The following is a 21,177-nucleotide window of genomic DNA, read 5'->3' as shown; positions in this document are numbered from 1 at the left end:
TTCACGTTTTTCAACCCCCTACGAAACTGGAGCACCTTGTGAGAGGCTCCTACCATCAATCCAACCCCAATCAGCCACACACCAATCTTCTAAAGAGCAGAAACCTGATCGTGCCATGTTGTTTTTCTTTCTCCCTTCTATCCAAGCCGGCTGTGCAATCGCTCTGGTGAAACGCTGTGATTTGCTCCACTGGGTTTGATATGTGACAGCCCTAGCAAGCTGCCTGCAAACAAGCCCAATTCCCTCATAGACCAGTGTGCCCATGTTGGTCCATGCCTGAGCAAGTATCCTATCTCCGTCTTATGGACGAGATACCTGGATTCAATTACAGTCCTGCTAAAGAGTTAGAATTCACCTCCCCCTTGAAAACCAGGTGTTAGAGGAGCAGGCAGACGGAGATAGACAATGCAATGGACTGTTTGGAGAAGGCAGTAAGAACAACTACAAACAATCCATATGAGAATGTACATAGACTGTACAATACATTTGAGGTTTTGATGGAAACTATGTTCCATGTACAAAAACATACCTTACACAACTACATACATACATATTTGCTTGATAAACACATGTGAAGAACCAAGCCCTTTTGCACATACTTGTAAATCTATGGGAGGATAGATTTACCTTCAGAAGTCTGTGCTATTAAACTGGATGTCTTGTTATTCATGAAGGATATCAACAGTTTAACTAAATGAAACCAGGGGTCTTTAAACTATTTGAGAATATAATTATCGATATTATAAAGACAACATGCATGTAATTTTCCTAAATAATATTATTAAAATGCTTTTGTGTATATTTTAATGGTAACACTTTAATGGTTTCATTAGTTTACTATTTTAGTTAACATGAATTAAAATGATTAATACTTCTACAGCATTTATTAAACTTAGTTCATGTTAAAGGTGCAGTGTGTAATATTTATGAGGATCTATTGAAAGAAATGCAATATAATATATATAACTTAATAAAATAGTTTTCAGTGGTGGGCAGTTGCGTTTAACAACCTTATCACTAGATGCTGCTCAAGTTTACAAAGTGTAAAAGTGCACCTTTAATTTTATTTAATACATTATGGAAATCAAATGTTGTAATTGTTAACATTAGTTAATACACTGTGAACTAACATAAACAAACAATAAACAGCTGTATTTTTATTTACTAACATTAACAAAGATTAATAAACACTATAACAAATGTATTGCTAATTTTTAGTTCATGTTAGTTCATAGTAATCTAATGTTAACAAATATAGTCCTTGATGTAAAGTGTTACCATTTTAAAATATTTATTCTGTGTAAATTTATGTTCGTTGTTTTCATTTTATAATAATATTGTATTATATTTAAAGTAATTTTACTGTTAAAATAATGTTAAATGTGTAAATATGAATAAAAATATATTTTATTTCTCACTGGGTCAAACTGGAGTTAGAATCTCTATTTAGAAGGTCATTTTGAGGTTTGTGTCTCAAATGATACTGGAGACTAGCCTGGATGCCAGCCGAACCTAGCCCCGCCCACAACATTTTTAGGTCGGGCAGTTCGGTCTGGCCTTGCTCAATAGAGGAGTAATTATCCCCGAACAGAAACTGTTCGGACCAATGAAATAATCAGGACGGGCTTTAGACGATGACGGACAGATGATCAACAGTAACGTAATCATGCACGTCATCAAAGGGGCTTGGGTTATATTTGTTCAATCCTAAACGGAGAGCTTGTTTGTATATGCATTCACCTTCACTATTTCTCTCAGAAATGATGATCATGTTGGGTAAGTGCTCTCTGTATCATTAAATGATTTCGTTTTTTTACAACACCGACAAAGATCGTGTATTCCAGCCTGATTTCAGCGTGCGCAGACAGGGTTGCCAAGTTTTTACAACAAAACCCGCTAACTACTAGCCCTAAACAATAGCTTCTCGGGGGGCTCTCCGGGGGAAAAATGGCGTTTGGGGGGGTTAAATGTGTGTTATTTTGGCAAGGTTGCCTGCTAAAATTCGCACTCATGTGTCTATATCACATAATAGTCACTTCAACCCGCGGACATAGAAAACAACCCGCGGGGGAAAAAAAGCAGACTTGGTAATACAGTGCAGTTGAACTCTGTTGACATTTGACAATGTGTTGCTTCGTTGCTCTGATTGGTTGTAGGTCTATCCAATTGATGTATTTCCTGGTTCGGTTGAAACACGCCCCATAATCACAGCCCAATGGAGCAGATTCAGACTCATATTCTGACTAGAATTGAGTGTGACCAAGTCAGGCTAACTGGAGACTACAGCCCTTGAAGTTGTGTGATGTGTCCTAAACCTCACACATGCAAGTGTGCGAATCTGAGATGAGGGCAGATTGTGACCCATTTTCGTTTGACTCAGTTCAGATATTTAAATCTGTTCTCCCTGGCCAGTCTTGCTGTGAGAACGTCAGAACATGTGAATGTGAATTGGATGGCCACAGTAAAGACGATGTTCAGATCTTTCTATGTTCAATTAATGAACATCTGGTCCTGATCCACTGAAGCTCCACCAATACAATCACACTTTTCCCTGGCCAGCTTTTGCAGATCTTTATTTTTGGAAAATACTATTTTGTCATATGAAAATAAATTACACAGAAAGTCACTGTTTGCTTTAATCCTTGCTTAGATTTTTAAATCTAAATAAAGTTTAACATGGATAGATCACAGAATAACTATAGAAATGGTAATCAGAGAGTGTTTTAGATAGTTTATACTTGATCCATCATGAGTAAACAGTATTCATTATTGCATTCCAAAAGTTTACGTGTTTTTAATTCTTTACCCATTTGATTTCCATTTACAGGCAGAAATGCTGCTTTTAATTGTGATTGTTTTTTTTTTCATCATGTCTATTTACAGCTCCCTCTTCTTGCCCTGTTCTTGTTTATATTTATATTTTCCTACAGGAACATTCTAATTGTATTTAGGTAATGTTTATAACACACATTTATGTGAACCTGAGGGCATTGTATTAGCATACAGTAACATAAAATTTGATTTTAATTTAGGGATTAATAAATGTGACACCATGGATTTCAAGACAATTAGGAAAGTATTTGAGGCACACACAAAATCCTTTAAAATCACAGCTAAGCCTATTAATGGCAATTACACAACAAAGAGCTGGCAGTGCATGCATTATTGAGAGAATGCCACCAAAGTACTTCCTTTATAGTGTACCATTTCTGACAGCTGTGGACTACAGTCAAGTAAAAGATTATCTTCAGTTTCATTCTGAAATAGAAACTAGCCTGAATATCTTGCATGCTGTCTTATGGAAAACACTGTGTCCTGTCCATCAGACTCCTTTTTTCATTATGTTTTTCTCATGTTGTTAATGTATGTGTCTTTGTCTTTCTGTAGAGGAAGAAAAATCAGATAATGGGGAACTAGATCTAAATGGGATTGATGAAGATGAAATTGAAAAGGTATGTAATCAATGGATTTACAAGAAGATTACTTGAGAAAACTGTGTACGATAATAAGACATACACCAATCAGGCATAACATAATGACCACTGACAGGTTAAGTGAATAACACTGGGGCTGCATAGCCGCAGACCGGTCAGGGTACCCATGCTGCCCCCCGTCCACCGTTGAAAGCATCCGAACTGGACCACGGAGCAATGAAAGAAGGTGGCCTGGTCTGATGAATCACATTTTTTTTACATCACGTGGATGGCTGGGTGCGAGTACCTTGCTTACTTGGGAACACATGGCACCAGGATGCACTATGGGAAGAAGGCAAGCCAGCAAAGGCAGTGTGATGCCTTGGGAAATGTTCTGCTTGGAAACTGTGTGTCCTTCCATTCATGTGGATGTTACTCTAACACATACCACCTACCTAAGCTCTGTTGCAGACCATGTACACCTTTTCATGAAAACGGTTCAGGAATTGTTTGAGGAGCACAACAATGAGTTTGAGGTGTTGACTTGGCCTCTAAATTGCCCAGATCTCAAACCAGTCGAGCATCTGTGGGATGTGCTAAACAAACTAAGTCCAATCTATGAAGGTCCCACCTCACAATTTACAGGACTTAAAAGATCTGCTGCCAACACCTTGGGGCCAGATACCACAGCACACCTTCAAGGGTCTAGTGGAGTTTATGCCTTAAAGGGTCAGGGCTGACCAAAAGGGGGAACAGAACAACACAATAATGGTCCATCAATAATGTTATGCCTGATCAGTATACATCTCACTAAATGTTGTTAATTGTTAATATATATATTAATTGTTAATATATATATACACTATATATATATATATATATATATATATATATATATATATATATATATATATATATATATATATATATATATATATATATATTTGATATACCTGTTTGAGGTCGTTAGCTGTATAAAGACACTTGTCCACCCCATACAATTAGTAAGAATCCAACTACTAACATGGCCAAGACCAAAGAGCTGTCCAAAGACACTAGAGACAAAATTGTACACCTCCACAAGGCTGGAAAGGGTTATGGGGAAATTGCCAAGCAGCTTGGTGAAAAAAGGTCCACTGTCGGAGCAATCATTAGAACATGGAAGAAGCTAAACATGACTGTCAATCTCCCTTAGACTGGGGCTCCATGCAAGATCTCACCTCGTGGAGTCTCAATGATCCTAAAAAAGGTGAGAAATCAGCCCAGAACTACACTGAAGGAGCTGTGACCTGAAATGACCTGAAAAGAGCTGGTGTGAAGAAGTGAGACAGTGAGAAGATCAGAATACTAGCAGAACATCCCGTCAGGAGTCTTGGGAAACTTTATACAGCTGAGTTGTCAGACAAGCACATGGCTAATACAGTAATGTTACAACTCACTGAAGGGCTGACGGGGATCGACAAGAGCCATCTTCCAGGCAAACGGGACGGGGGTCCCGTTTCCAAGGTTACTGTTGGTAATACACTAAGACGTCATGGTTTGAAATCATGCATGGCATGGAAGGTTCCCTGCTTAAACCAGCACATGTCCAGGCCCGTCTTAAGTTTGCCAGTGACCATTTGGATGATCCAGAGGAGTCATGGGATAAAGTCATGTGGTCAGATGAGACCAAAATATTACTTTTTGGTCATAATTCCACTAAACGTGTTTGGAGGAAGAAGAATGATGAGTACCATCCCAAGAACACCATCACTACTGGGAAGCATGGGGGTGGTAGCATCATGTTTGGGGGTGTTTTTCTGCACATGAGACAGGGCAACTGCACTGTATTAAGTAGAGGATAACCGGGGCCATGTATTGTGAGATTTTGGGGAACAACCTTCTTCCCTCAGTTAAAGCCTTGAAGATGGGTCAAGGCTGGGTCTTCCAACATGACAATGACCCAAAGCACACAGCCAGGATAACCAAGGAGTGGCTCTGTAAGAAGCATATCAAGGTTATGGTGTGGCCTAGCCAGTCTCGAGACCTAAACCCAATAGAGAATATTTGGAGGAAGATCAAACTCTGTGTTTCTCAGCGACAGGCCAGAAACCTGACTGATCTAGAGAAGATCTGTGTGGAGGAGTGGGCCAAAATCCCTCCTGCAGTGTGTGTAAACCTGGTGAACAACTACAGGAAATGTCTGACCTCTGTAATTGCAAACAAAGGCTACTGTACCAAAGATTAACATTGATTTTCTCAGGTGTTCAAATACTTATTTGCAGTTGTATCATGCAAATAAATAGTTAACAAAACATACATTGTGATTTCTGGATTTTTTTATTATGTCTCTCACAGTGGACATGTAATTAAAACATTTAAAAAAAAAATTGTAATTAAAAAAAGAATACTATAATTATCAGAAAAGATTTTGCAGTATAACACATTACTGTGTTGTTCTATGAGAATTTAACTTTAAAGCTACACTGTGTAAATTATTTGTTTATTCTTAGCTAAAAACACTTAGTTCTTTCAAAAATATATGTGCTCATTAATGTATATTTACTTCTTTCAAGTTATAAAGTATTCTCGTAAGTTTATAATATGCCATTGAAAATACATACGGGTGAGGGTTTCGAATGCCGCTCGCCATGTTGCCCCTCCATCTTGAAAGTACATCAGCCAAAGAGGGACATACCCGTAAATTCAAGCTTCGCCTTTAGCATTTTAACACTCGATTGCACCGTCTCGAATGTGAAGAGGGGGATTGCCATGTTAATCTTAGTTAATCGGAGTTAAAACGAAATCAGAATTGAGAGGAACAGAAACTAATATTCTCTGGATGGTCATATAGCTTTTCACCGCTAGATGGGGGATAATATCACGCAGTGTAGCTTTAACAGAACTTTAGCAGGTCATGTGAAGTTCAAAAATTGTCTGATGTCCTGCATCCCAGATGCACAAACTATCACCTCTTTGCTTTACTTATCAGCATAGCCCTATATTCTTCTCTACAGTACATTCTCAACGAGATAGAGGTGGAGGCAAAGACAGAGCTGTGGATGAAGCAAAATGAGGAGTATTTGAGGGAACAGAAAGGTAAGCAAAAAGGAGAAGAAGCTTAATACATTTGCATTTATTAACACAATACATACTCATACACCAGATTTGACGTCAGAGGCATGTGCATAACTAAGGCACAGCTCAGCCACCGAGATAAAATTCAGTGAAAGGAAGGATTTTGTTTTTTAATACTCAATTGGCACAGTAAACTACTTTCTGCAATTTCATCTAACGGTGGAACATTGTGAGATTAGGCTCGATTTTTGAGAATACGTAAATGACAAATACCTGTGATACCTAAAAGACTGACCTTCTGAAGTTAATCTGCTCTACATTTTAAAAGTTTGTTGAGGTTTTAAAGCCCTTTATTTTGTATTGCTTTTTTGTATATATTCCATTTGATAAAGCCACTGTGCTTCCATGTTTTTTTGTAGAAAAAGAAGAAAGAATAGCTAAAGAGAAGGAACAAGGGACCTATAAGGAGAAGGTGAGTAAGTCATGTGTGTGTATATGTGTGTCTGGCTCTTATATGTGTCGACATGGGCTTCTCTCCCATTCCATGGTCTTCAGACACTCAGCAGCTAGGGATCCTAGGAGACGACATACTTTCCATTTTAACTCAATTTGCTCCTCTGGTTTCACCCCAGGCTTTCAGTGTCACCTCTTCTTAACCTGTCTGCTCTGACATCTGCACCATGACTCCCAGTTGGGGTTGGATTAGCCAGCCCTGCTCTGCACCTCTAATGAGGTGCCCTGAGCCTGATAGTAATTTCAGATACAATCGTCCACTTGCCGAATGTGAATAGACTTGTTACACTTTGGTACACGAGGAACATGGTCAGCAGTGACCAGATCAGATGCGCTTGGTTGCTTCTCCAGGCTACTAATAGGATTTTGTCACCTTGTTGTTGACAGTTGTTAGTCTGACATTATTATATCAAGGCCTAAAGGAGAAAATGCACTGTCAATGCATTGTTAAATCAAATGATACCCAGTTGCCCCCCAAAAACTTTTATTTATTTTTTAGAAAGAATCACCTAATTAATTAACAGCATGCTTTTTAGCCTGCAGAAACTATTTTAGAAAGTCCAAGGACTTTTCGCAATGATTTAGGGTATGTTTAAAAATGAAAAAGGAAAACTTTTTAGGCATTTTAGCCATTAATTTACATGATGATGGCATTTTGTGGGCCTAAAAGAAAAAAAAACCCACAGGTTTCAAATTGCAAGGTTTTGCAAACGATGCCTTTAACTATCAATGTAAACAGAAAAAAAACATTTTTGCATGCATCTTTCATGTTCATGCATGTGTATTACGTGTTCATGGGCTGTTTCTTGACAAAGTGACATCGCCAACTACAGGCCTGGCATGCATAATACAGCCTTATTAGTCATTTTTACAGATCCGTTTTGACAGTGTTGTCGTCTGTTTTTAGTACATCGTTGTCATGTAAACATACCCTCAGAGCTATCTAAGAACTGCCGTGTTAAGCCATCTAAGCACTCCAATGTTTGTTTTTTACTGTAAACTACTTTTATCCCAATTTGTCTAGCCAAAGAAGCCATCCAAGAAGCGAGAACCGATTCTGGCCAGCACTGCGGGAGAGGCCATAGAGAAGATGCTGGAGCAGAAAAAGATCTCCAGTAAGATCAATTACGATGTTTTGTGGGACCTCAACAGCAAGGGCAGTGGGAGCAACACCCCCCAGCAAGCCGAGGACGTGCCCGTCGATGGCTCTGGGCGCAAGAAGTTGACCCGCCGCAAGAAGCAGCCAAACAAGAGCAATCTCGGTCTTGCTAAACCCGCGAGTCTCATGGGCAAGAGGTGAGAATTTAATGAATAGTGAATCTGTTGTTGTTGTTTTATACTTGGTTACTATTGGCTCACACTGCGCTTTGCAACTTTTCCCACTTTTTCACTCCCAGAAACTACTAAGTCTGTCTTTATGTAGTAACAGGGACCCACTCCGAGTGGTAAAAAGCCTCTTTTGTTCCTCACACAAAGGACATGATCAAAAAGGCTGTTCCCTTGCCCTTGGAGGACTACATTTTTCTTCTTGTCGGCCTTCAACATTTTGTCTTTGGTTTGCTCTTTTGGCTGACCTTCACAATCATTTCCACCAGGAGAAAGCTTGTCATCAATTCAGTGCCAGGACTGTCTGTCTGCCATCACCTGGCGCCCTGTAGTGCATGCTGGGAGCCTGCCCCTTCTCCAATTAATAGTCCTCCAGGGCTCCAAACGTCCCTGTGAGAGAAGTAATGAATATACGACAGACGGAGCGCAAGATCATGACTTCTACACTTTGGCGTTGAAAGATAATTTCTCATTGTGTGATGTCTTTCCTCCAGTCCATTTCGTTAATGATAATTACTAATTTCATACTGAATGGTGAGATGATGATGAATCAGACATACGAACGCTGTCGGAGAGCTCGTATCCTGAAGCTTCGAAAAGGCAATTTACTGACCCCTTTCTTTTCAATCGTATATTCACAAATGTGTGTGTGTATGTATATATATATATATATATATATATATATATATATATATATATATATATATATATATATATATATATATATATATATAATTATTCTTTTTTTGTCATACTACCTTTCAGACATTTGGGGTTGGTAAGATAATTTTTTTTAAGAAGTCCTTTATGCTTACTAAGGTTGCATTTGATGGTGACCTCACATTTTGAATGGTAGTTTACATCTATTTTTTTTATCATTTTTATTTTATTAAGGAATTCTGTTTTTAAGACCATAAGGTACTTATATTTATAAGTCCCATAAAGCTTTTTTTTATTATTTACTTTATTTGTTAGTTTAATAAGAATATTTATTCATGAAAATCCCCTAGTGTAAGTTAACTTACCTTGCTTTAACTGTTGTTCACCCTATCAGCTGGCCGAACCAGCAGAGGCCAGTGTAAAAATATTAAATCATCATAGTCTGATGACACTGTGGAACAAATTGGACGATAAACTAGAATTTAGTTCCAGCTCCAGTTGAGAGAGCTTGTTCCCACTCCTGTTGAATCATGGGAATATTTGTATCCAGCTTCTATGGGAGGGCAAAGACTTCAGTTTTGTTGCCACGACTTGAAAATAGCAACTGTCTAAGATATTTCACGCAGTACTTTTAGAAACAAATGGTTCGAAAGAGCCTGTAGCCCCTTTTCTCTTTCTGGCTTGACTAAGCGTGCAGAAATAAATGTCTAAAATTGCTCAATTGCTCGGCATTCACAATGCATGAAGTGCTCTCTGTCACAAAACTCTCACTCTAGCTGATCAAAGCATATGTCTTTGGAGATATTGGGTATATGAACTGGTTTATAAGTTATTTTGGGGGCTGAATAGACTAACACTGATCTATTTGCCTGTATAAAGACGCTGTTGTTACTCTTCCTCACAGCCTTGAGTAGCTCCCAGACTCTTTTTAGACGCTCCGCTAACCAGGTAGAATCAGGTACTTCCATCCCCCTTTACCAGCTTCAAACACCAGCTGCCAGATTAAACCTCTGCGTGACCTCCAATCTAACCGCAGCAGAGAAGCACTCCTCTTGAAAGATAAGAAGATAATTGCCATCCAGTTCCTTTTCTTTAATTTCTTTCCTCCTTTTTTCACCTCTTCAGAGCAGACCCCCTTCCTTTTCTACCCTTGTCTTTTAGTAAAGGCTTACCGTTCTTAAAACTGCCGGGATTTGCTTTTTGAAATGTAAATCTGATCTCGATGCATGGGGATGACCTGTCTATGCCTCTCTTCTCGGCGTACCTCTTAAAAAGTGACAGCCCGACAGAACGCTTCACCTCCCTCCTCCAGCATGCTGCCGGATCCTGTTTCTGATCCTCGTTTTACAGTAACAGCTACCGCTTTGAAATCAGACTCACGATTCAAGGAGCAGCATCAACCCTGGGGACTCGGGAGTTAAGAAGTATATGTATTTCTGCTCTCTATCAGATCCAGTCTGTTTTTTTAGCTCCATGACAACGTGAGTGGAGATTGATTTGTAAATGTTAGCTTAAGGTCAGACCGAATGAGTTAGAGTTGTTCCTGAGATGTGCTTTCTACCGGGCCTACACTGAGTAAAGTTCACAGCACCTCTCATTTATTTCCCATCCGGAAATAGCCAATGAGCTTGTGTGCCCTGATGCGTTTCGCAGATCCTCCTTTTCTGTTTGACCCGGCTCAGTTTCCCACAATAAAATTTCATTGTTTCCACCCTAACGTTAGTCCACTTCCAACAGTATGGCTTTCCACTCATTATTACAGTGGGCTCTCAATGTCCATACTGTTTGAACCCGTCATCTTTCGTTCTAGAGGACAGGAAACCAAGGCAACCGACTGTGGAGTGTGTCATTCAGTCCTTCTCAATGGAGTTTCCTGTGGCCAAAAGCCTGTCACCACCTCCTAGAGCAGAATGAGTCATTTTGTTTGTTTCTAGCTTGGTCACATTGACCCAGGACCAGCATGGAACCGTCTAGCGGTAGACTTTTGTCTCAGAAAATCTCTTGTGGTTGTACTTTAGGCCTAAGTGAGATAAGACGGTAGGAAGGACCTCTTAGGATCATCTTGTGCGTGGTTCTCGACCTCTAAGCTCAGTGAAAAAGGTTTTAGGCTGGGTCTCTCAGCATGGAGGGCTCTATTGTTTGAGGATGCAATTTATCAGTGGGTTGAGATCTGTTAGTCCAGAGGATGTCTGGTGGTGGGAGTAAAGGAGCCACATCCTGCTGATGGGAATCATGTTTAGTCGAGACAAAGAAGCTTGATTGTTTCATTTAATTTGTGAGGTCATTAGAAATAACTCTGGATTTTAGAGTGGTCAAAATGAAATCACGATAATAATGTAAGGAAATCCACAGTTGATCATAGCTATACAAGACAACCCAAATGCTAGAGATCAAAACTGCTCATAATTGCTTTACGTAATAATTTTGGTAACAAAACATCCTGACACCAATGGTGCCACACTTTTTTAGCATTCTTCTTTGGTCTATAAGTGTTTTCACAATCGTTGTCTTTATAGAGATTTCAAAAATAGCCATGAACAAAACTGAGACAATGCATGTTTGAAAATCAGTGAAAGCTCAAAAGCACAAGACTTAATGTATCGGTTTATTAATACAATTATTGTATTACAATTGTTATTTATTACAAAAAATATATAAAACACAATTTTTTGAAGGAGAAATAAATAGTTTAAATAGGTATAAACAGTATAAATATTTAAGTTGTTTGTTCAACAATGAGTGGTTTGATTGAATATTTAGCATCATTACTCCAGTCTTTAGTGTCACATGATCCTTCAGAAATCATTCAAACTTGCTGATTTAGTGCTCAAGAAATATTTCCTATAATTTTTCACTTTAATTTTTTTTGTATTTTAGTGGAAGCCCAGATCCATTTTTTCAGGATGTTTCGATGAGTAGAAAGTTATAACAAACAAAATTTATTTGAAAAAAAAAATTTGTTTTAACATTATATGTCCTTACTGTCACTTTTCAGCCATGTAATTCGTCCCTGTTGAATGAAAGTAACCATTTCTTAAGAAAAACTCTTACGGACACCAAACTGTTAAATGGTAGTCCGTAAGATCTACTTGGATCTCATGTTTTGAAGGGTTTATATGTTACTGTTTAAATATGGAGAAAATTAATGAGATTTTTGCTTCCAAAACTTGCCTGTTGTGCTCTATAGGCCTCCCCACCGAGTCTCCTCCACACCCGTCACTCACCTCAGCAGATGTTACAAGGCCAGGGTTCTGTAGGTGATGCTGAGAGGCCATCTTGAAAGCCTTACGAGTTCTCTTACCCTTCTTTTCCATCTGCGCTAGAGTCACAGAGGGAGGTTGACTCAGTCACAGCACACTTCTCAAGCTGTGTCAGCAGGAGTCTTCTCCCACTCATCTTACCTAACTGACTTGAAGTCGCTAATGGAAACTTTTTCTCTCTCCTGGTGGCATGGAGCAGGTATGCATGTACAGATGTTATTATGATTGCAGGTGATAGATCCTCCTGTGCACTTTCCTTGCCACCGCAAGGTTTTGATCACTGTGTCGTACACAAAGCGCTACAGGTTTTGGGCGAAAGCTGTTCCTAAGCAGCAGTCCCTTTAATGAGAAGAAAATTGCTACTTGCTCCATGGAGGCTTTGCGACATGTCAAATTCTTCATGTGTGATCGGTTCAGGGCGTTCTCACTCCCACACACTGTTTTGTTTGGTGTTAGGCGAACAATATCAGTGTTTGAGACAGTCAAATAGTTTTAGTGTATTAAACATTTGTGTGTGCATATATTGTAATTTTAGAGTGTCTGTTATATATATATGTTTATTTATATATATATATAACCACTCTTATGTAAAAATATCTATTTGAAAATAAATATATATATATATATATATATATATATATATATATATATATATATATATATATATATATATATATATATATATATATATATATATGTATTTATTTTCAAATAGATATTTTTACATAAGAGTGGTTATGTGCCTGTATGACATAATCATACACAATACTGATCAAAATCACAATAGTGACATCAGAGACAATTCCCACCTTATACTGGGCAGCTGGAGAGTGAGACACAAGGAGGATAATCGCACCTTTCTTCTCCTCTATGGATCTCTCTCTTTCTCTCGAAGCCTTGTCCCCGGGTCAGAACCCTGGGGGCCTTACTCAGTGGCCTGCAGGAAGTGTGATAAGATGCCTTTTCACCATGAGGTGTGGAAACCACTGGGCCGTAATTGTTGCCTCCTCCAGGGTCAGATTGCATGTCTTCCATCTGTATCTCCTCCATTATGCTAGATCTTAGAGGAGCTAAATGCATAATAGCTTTGTCCTTCAGGAAAAGGATGCTCTGCAAGTATTTTTTAGGGGGAAAAAATGTTTTTGGTATTTGTTGCTGCATTTACCCCCCTTGCTCAGTTCATCTCTCAGATTCTGTAAGCTTCCCCACTGTTTTATGAGTCCAATGATATTTGATGGTTATTATTGGATATTTTTCTAGCTGTGCAACCACTTTGAGGAGGAAGGGGGTTCCCTCCTAAAGGGGTAATAGTGGGTTTGGCTGTTATAGGTCATTGGCGTTGTATAGAAGTTTAGGCACCGGTTTGAATGCCATTGCTTGATTTTTTGTTTTTGTTTACATGCCTTCTACCCTTCACTTTTTGGTTGGACTGTTTCTTGTGTTTCATCTTAAAGCTATTCAAAAAGAAAAAAGGCTTTGTATTTGTTTTGAATAAATGCATAAACAGACTTTTTAATGATGATGGGGTAATTCACTTTTATTAAAGGGGTCATATAGTGCCATTTTTAGTTAATATGATTATTTAGTGTCTAAACGAAAATGTTGTAATATACTTTAATTCAAAATTCTCATTAACACTCATTTTACCTGGTCAAAACGGCTCTGTTTTCAGCAAGCCATTTCAGTGCATACAACTTTAAATAATAATGAGCTTTGCTCACCCGCCCCTCTGTTCTGTGGGGCGGTTTGACACAACACACGTGGAGTGTTGCCTTTACAACAGTTGAGGGAATATTTTGGAGAATGTCAACTGGAGTCTCTGAGGACACATATGTGCAACTGTATTAAGAACAAGATAACGGCCCCAACAAAGTTTAACAATTAAGGCTCGAACAGGACGTTTCTGAATGTTTGGTTAACGTAATGTGACTTTGATCTATCTTTGGCAGGGTAACGCTAGCGACGAGAATGTGTTTACTGATGTATATGTTAGTTCATTGACAGATTGATATTACTAATGGGCATGAACAACTTTTTTTTTGTAAATGTCAGCTTGTCAGTGATGCGTAACATTATTTATGCAGTGTAATAACTGTTACAAAACGATTTATTTTTATATTACTTCTTAATCAGTAACCAACACCGTTATACACCATCTACAAAAATAAGCTTAGTGTAGTGTTACCACGTTAACTTAAACAGCGTACACATTTTGTAATAACACGTTAGCCGTTATAACCGTTGTTCATTATAAACGTGGGATTATGAATTATATTGAGGACGACATACATAGAAAGCATGTTGTAATGTAACTTATCCTGTAAATTTTGGCCGCATTTATCATGACGCGTGCAAACGATTTGCAAAGATTAATATAAAGGTTAATAAAACATTACACAGGAGGAACACGAATAGTTGGTACCAATCCTTTTTTCAGGAGCAGCTTCATACCTGCTTCATACTGACTCGTTTATAAAGCAGTCTGGTGAAACATGAAAGCATTGATGTTGATCGGGGGAAATATTCCCTTCGAAAATGACTGCTGTGTTCATTATTACACCCAAGAACAGAACACCACAGTTGCTTAGATGCCATTCTGCTCCAGCATATCAACAATGGCGGACTATAATGAGCTCGCTCAGGTCTGTGTTGAAACGCTGTTGTCCATCAACAATCATGGGCAGGGCGTGTTTGACGTCACATGTTTCGAACAGCTTGATTTAAGACAACATATTGGGGAAAATGGAGATTAAAAAAACAAACAAAAAAAACACTGGATGGATTTTAATCATTATAAGATGGTTCTGTACAGGCACTGACAAAACACATTTCTGTACAATCAACTTGTAAAAGTATATGTACAATTTTATGACCCCTTTAAATATTTAGGAGTATAGGTTATAGGTTCTTTATGTATAGGTTCTTTCAATTGAATATGTATCTTAATTTACTCATTGTCATATGAACAACATGTCAGTAAATAGACTGTGCAGTTCAGTAAATCTAACAAAATCTAAAGTACTCATCACAGTAATGATTCCTGGTTCATTTTGAAGCATACGTCATTTAAAAAAAAAGACTCGTGGTTCAGTGAGGGGGTGAGTTGTGAACTCTTTGAACGATTCCCTAACTGAGTGAGTCTGATCAGGCCTGAGCAAGTTCAAGACTTTTTAATGAATCATAAAGTGGAGTTTACTACGGATTTGAGAGTTTCGCATGAGGTCAAAAAAGTTCCCCATGCTGATTCATTCATTTTTAAGTTGGTCATGTAAATTTGTCACGCAGAAAACTGTTTGGTTTAAAAGTGACTTTTGTGTGAGCTGTGCTTCATACATCATTGGGCTATTGAGAATAGACAATGAACCTTTTAAATTTTAAAAACACTGAAAGGTGTGTGACCGCAACTTATTAAAAATGATTGGTTCTTATAGCCTTTTTTTGTGAGCTCATCATGGCTCATGTTGTGTTTAAAATGTTGGTGCATTTTATTTGTATTTTAATTTAACTTTTTTGCAGCCTTTGTACGTATTTTTGTCCCATTCAGGAGCCCTGATAAATCTATATTTTAGCTAATTAATTTTTAATTATTTATGAACATTTGCATTTTGTGTTTTGACCTGCCCCTCAATCTGCTCTCCGACTACCCCTACAACTTAAACGCTGATACCCCCAGCTGGAGAGCGGGGATTACAGCTGCGGAGTGGCACCAAAAGCTGGTGGAGAGCCTCCACCCATTACACCCCTCTCCCCCCTTAGATTTATTTACACAAAGCCAGCTGCTGTATGATATTGGCTCAACAGAAATATTACTTCCCTCCCCTGTCAGATTTCATCGACATGCATTATTGACAGACTGGCATATGGGCCCAGTGGAGCAAAAGTGCTCCCTCTGAAATGGCTGAGTCTGGGCCAGTTTTTTTTTTTAGTTTTTTAAATGAGATCTCACTAAGAGCCGTTTAAATGTGTTGCCTAGCTACAAAGCCCATAAGAACACATCAGTAATAGTGGAAGTGTTTGATTTCCGCCCTACAGCCTTCAACGTGTTATATATAACCCATATATGAAGAGATTGTTAGCTTTGGTACTCAAATATTCAGCCATACTTTGTTACTAGAATTTTATATATGTTTAATCTGCAGCTGGAGGATTAGAAAACAACTGTGTAAATGTAGACTACAAGTACCAAAGCTTTTATCCTATGTTATTATAGAAATAAGCCATGAGTGGCTGTGCATTGCAGTAATTTTAGCTTGAGTTAGGCATGTTCTGTGGCATGATTTAATGTTCACTATATAGTTGCATTGTTTTATTATTAATAATCATATTTATTTAATTAAGAATCAAATTAAATAATCTTCCACAAATATAGTTATTATTTATTACTTTTTAAATAGAAACTAAAAAAATATATTTTTGGCAGCAAACCCACAAGATGTGTTTGGTGCAAAAAGGGATAAAAGTACCCCATGCCCACGGTTAAATATACTGCTGGGCCTATTTTTTTGCTGGAGGTCCTGGACATCTTGTAAATACCAACAGCTAAAAAAAATTTACCTGACCACTTTTTCTATAAATCTTCAGATGCCTCTGACCTCCATCACCAAAAATGTGTCACTTTTACTATCTGTAGCAATGCAATATTATCAAATATATATGGCAATTCCAACTATATTCCTGCAAGCAGCAAGAAGGGATTTATCCACTTATTGACTGCTTAAATGGAAAGCTACTTAGAGAGACAGCATTGTCTAGATAACGCAAGATGCTAGTACAGTAACAATAGTAAACTCCAAGTACCATACAAAACTAAATAGTGTGTCTAATGTCAAAGGTTAATATTATTTTGTATTTTATATTATCTTGTATTTCAGAGTACATCACAGTCACTGCGTAGCCTACATTGTGACTAACCTTATATAAACAAAAACATGCAATATCGTTGATGAAAAAAAACAAGTCTAAAATGTAGTTTAAAAAATAAAAACTTGAACAAAAAACACTGGTTTTGGTTTTGTTGGGGGAAAAAGAAGAGCGTTCGAGTGCGGTTGCCAGATTTTAGAAATTCATATCCCCCAAACAGAGCTTTTCTCTGAAAAGAACATGTATACTATTCGGTGTTTTACCTAAACATGTGCAACCATATGCACGCGATCTCTCTCTCTGAAAACGCCAATAAACAAGTAATTTGCATTTTAGCTATCTCCATTTGAGATGTTCTGCTTAAAGTGTCATTCAGTCAGTCTGTGTTCTGTCAGGACTCACGAGCAGCTTCGCTGAACAACTGAACTTGTGTAAGCTGCTGAAATAAGCCAATCAGAGCAGAGCTCAATATTAATATTCATGACTTTCAAATAAGGCAACAGACCACTACATCCTAGGGACAGTTTCTACGGTTGTAAATGGACCTGTAAAACTGTATCTGGACAATTTTTGCCCTTAAATAAGCCACATACCCTCTATGTAAATATCAGAGAACAATTTAACATTTTGTTTTAACTCATTCTAGGGCACCTTTAAAGGGTTACTTCAGCAATTAGCATATGGCTTTGTATCAGTAGAAACCTTGGACTAAATTCAAATGATTGTGCTTCCCCCCCTCATATCCCCCTGAGACAAGAGATTTATGCATTTTATTTCTGCAAAAATTCCCCCATGATGCAAATATCATCAATTTGCGTTATCGGAGGAATTTTTGGCCAGAGGCTAAAGACTACAGCCAGCAAAGGGAGCCATTTCCACCTGTTTTCAATCCCCGCATGGGGGATGGGATCACACTCACAGTACTCAGCTAGCAGCTGCAGGCATCCATATAAATGGAGCGGCCGGCGGAGCAAAGTGAGTGTTTCAACTTCTCAAATTAATTCCTATGAAAGTTAAGCTTCCAAAGGCATGAAATGAAAACGCGCCAGACTGAACACGCGCTGTGAATATATGCCGTGGTCGTGATTACCTCAGCTCTCACCACAAGCTCAACCATGACTGTCAATGTAATCTGACTCCTGCAGTGTTAGGGCTGTGACACTCCCTCAGCGGCTAAATCACATTACATTGAACAGACACGTTCAGTTTTTAATTGTAGGGTCTGTTCTTTACTCTAACTGAACTGATTTTATGAAAATGAATGCGGTCACGGTGGGAAAGTGATCCAGTAATCTAGTAGCGGTGGCTTTGGGAGTGGCCTCAAAGGGCAGCAAATCATTCTGGGAATTGTTGTCTTTCATCCCCATAAGACAAAAATACATTTTCTGTCTTTTCTCAGTCTAGAAAGCACCAAATAAAACAAAAAAATGTCACATTTTTACTACATTAATGACCCAGTTTAAATACAGATTCATCTTCCCTGCGCTGAAGTACCCCTTTAACTAACAAATAAGTTTTCAGCTCTGAAACTTAAAGGATATTCTTATATTACCATGAACTTTTATTAAGGCTGTCAACATTAACATGTTAATTAACGCGTTAACGCAAATTCACTTTATTAACTAATTTTATTAATGCACAATTAAAGCAGCACGCATTTTCTGTTTGATCCGTGGCCTAGCCTGTAGTTGCAGGAGAAAACATTAATAGGGAAAGTAAAGGGTTAACATTAATATTACTATTCTGAAGCAAGTGCAGTTATAGCCTACATAAGCTATCATATTTTCTGCTTAACTTTTATTAGACTCCAGGTCGAAAGAAAAGTGGGTTTTTACACTGAGCACATTCTCTGCAGTCCGAGCGCGATGCGCGAATACACTGCAAGCTCACTCTGGGTCATGTCTTCGGTAAATCTGTGATTAACACCATCACCACTTACAGTTCATGTGTTTTATTGAACTAAATACATTACAATCGGCTAAAACGAATACGCAGGTTACTTTTCTGAACAAGAGCGCTCCGAGTCTGTGTTCCTCACACTGTTCACTTGAATTGCGGCACAGTTCAGCGCACGCACACACAAAATACAGACAAAGGGCCACACTATATTCCTACTCATGGAATATGGACCTCCTCCAGGTATGGTGTGGTACTGATGGCTCACAGGTCCGCATGACAGCTTTCACATTACCAATTTTTCATACGAACTGTGCCCTGTTCTGAACTAAACTGCCAGTGTAAAATCTCCCTTTATTTATATTCTTAAAATGAGAGAAATCACTGCTTATTTTGAATTTTTAAGAGGCTTAAGAGACATGAACTTGTTCTTAGAAAAACATTTATTACCTTTGATACATGTTTAGTCTTCATGCTCTGAGTATGGTTTCACTAATAATAAACATTTACAAAACATTTCACAAAAATGTGCGATTAATCGAGAGTTAACTGATGACTATTATGCGATTAATCACGATTAAATATTTTAATCGATTGGCAGCCCTATCTTTTATATATGAAAAGCTCAAGGGAAAGTTGATTTCTCAATTCATAACCACTTTAATATAAATTAATATAAAATGTGTTGGTTGCAGCTAAGCTATCACAATTTAGAATCTGTTTTATTATGGATTGTAGTGAATTTATTTATATTTTATATTGTATATTATTGATTATAATGGTTATTAGATAATAACATTATAAATAATGCTTCAGTAATAATTTAATAAATAAATCAAATAAATCAAGCCTGGTTCAGTTATGTTATGTGTTTCTGAAAACATGCTTTGGACTGCATATCGAACCATTGTATATGACTTTGTCTGATCGCCAGTTTATTTAGAGCTTTATCTCTCATAGATCTGATGGTGTTTACATGAGGGATTCAGTCTTCCTTTGAAAGAGTCCAGGGAGATCCTAGGAAATTATTGATGACAGAGCAGTGTTGGGATTGATTGTTAAGTGGGCAAATTTGTCTTGCATGAATTCGCTCCATTAGCCAGCTCATTCACCATCTGGCCCAGGGCGGGTGCAGGCTGCTGGAGGGTGTGTGAAGCCTGGCATAAGGGCCGGGCGTCCTCACCAACTTCACCCACTCAGCCCTGAGGGCACCCCGTCTGACCTGTGGATTGGCCCGTTTTTACCTCCTCCTGAGAGGTCACAAGAGGGACACCCAAAATGTAGCACTCTGTTCAATAATGCAGGTCAGCCATCTGGTTCTGGTGATTTATTTTCAGTAAAGATGTCACAGTTCTGTTCTGCAGATTGACCGATTTTGACTTTACACTTTCGCCTGGTGTCAGGCACCTGTGAAAATCCTGTGAGAGGGAAGCAATGCACAGATGCTACCTGATGTTGTAGTGTGTGAATTTGCCTCCTATATACAGTACATGTGAAGATCATAGTGTTTTGCCTCTACACTGTAAAAAATAAAAACGGAAAATGTACTGGTAATTTTCTGCCAGTACATTATCCAGTAATTTTTTGGGAAATTTCCATTAACCCTTCAAACAAAAACGAATGCAATGTAATTCAAAATATAGGTAAAAAAAAAAAAAACTATACGGAAACTTCCTTCGTATTTATACAGTACATTGTGCCCTATTTTTATGGACATTTTTTACAGTGTATGGCTTTGCTAGGCTGAATTTTAATGAAGTTCATTACTTAATATATTAAATCGAACCTTGTATTCTGCCATATTTAACTCTCATTTAACCTTTTAGGTTCCACTGAAAGATCAATCTCAGTAAGATTGTTAAGCTTAGACATTTCATAAAATATCTCTTTTGTCAGAGAGCAAACTTGGTGGTTTTGGATCCTACATGCAAATGAATTATTGCCTTTATAATATCTTAGTCTCAGATGAAGTTCTGACAGCGTCGCATTATTTCACATTTTGTATGTTAATGAGGATGTCAGAACGAATACAGGCTCTGGGGACTTAAAATGCCAGTCAGTGCTGTCATTTGTGACCAGAGTCTTAGCTAAGATGTATATCTCACAGTCTGACACAAAAAACTGTTGATGTAGAACAGTTTGTATGTTCGCTAATTAAAAATTCTCAAATTGCTTATGTTCACTTACTGGAA

The 21,177-nt window shown here is 38.1% G+C and overlaps 1 protein-coding gene across 1 annotated transcript in view; it reads left to right on the top strand.

Annotated features, from left to right (window-relative positions):
• brf1b (BRF1 RNA polymerase III transcription initiation factor subunit b) overlaps window positions 1-21,177 on the top strand; it is an 81,703-nt gene that overhangs the window by 46,985 nt on the left and 13,541 nt on the right. The window contains exons 13-16 of the mRNA XM_067417024.1: window positions 3,390-3,452; window positions 6,410-6,491; window positions 6,890-6,942; window positions 8,008-8,279. Of these exons, the coding sequence (XP_067273125.1) occupies window positions 3,390-3,452; window positions 6,410-6,491; window positions 6,890-6,942; window positions 8,008-8,279 (470 nt within the window). The remainder of the gene's footprint in view (window positions 1-3,389; window positions 3,453-6,409; window positions 6,492-6,889; window positions 6,943-8,007; window positions 8,280-21,177) is intronic.

The sequence above is a fragment of the Pseudorasbora parva genome, chromosome 15 (assembly GCF_024679245.1).
Source record: "Pseudorasbora parva isolate DD20220531a chromosome 15, ASM2467924v1, whole genome shotgun sequence".
In the NCBI taxonomy this organism is placed as follows: Eukaryota; Metazoa; Chordata; class Actinopteri; order Cypriniformes; family Gobionidae; genus Pseudorasbora; species Pseudorasbora parva.
Note: the sequence above shows the minus strand (reverse complement) of the source record. Positions and strands in the feature narration are given on the sequence as shown.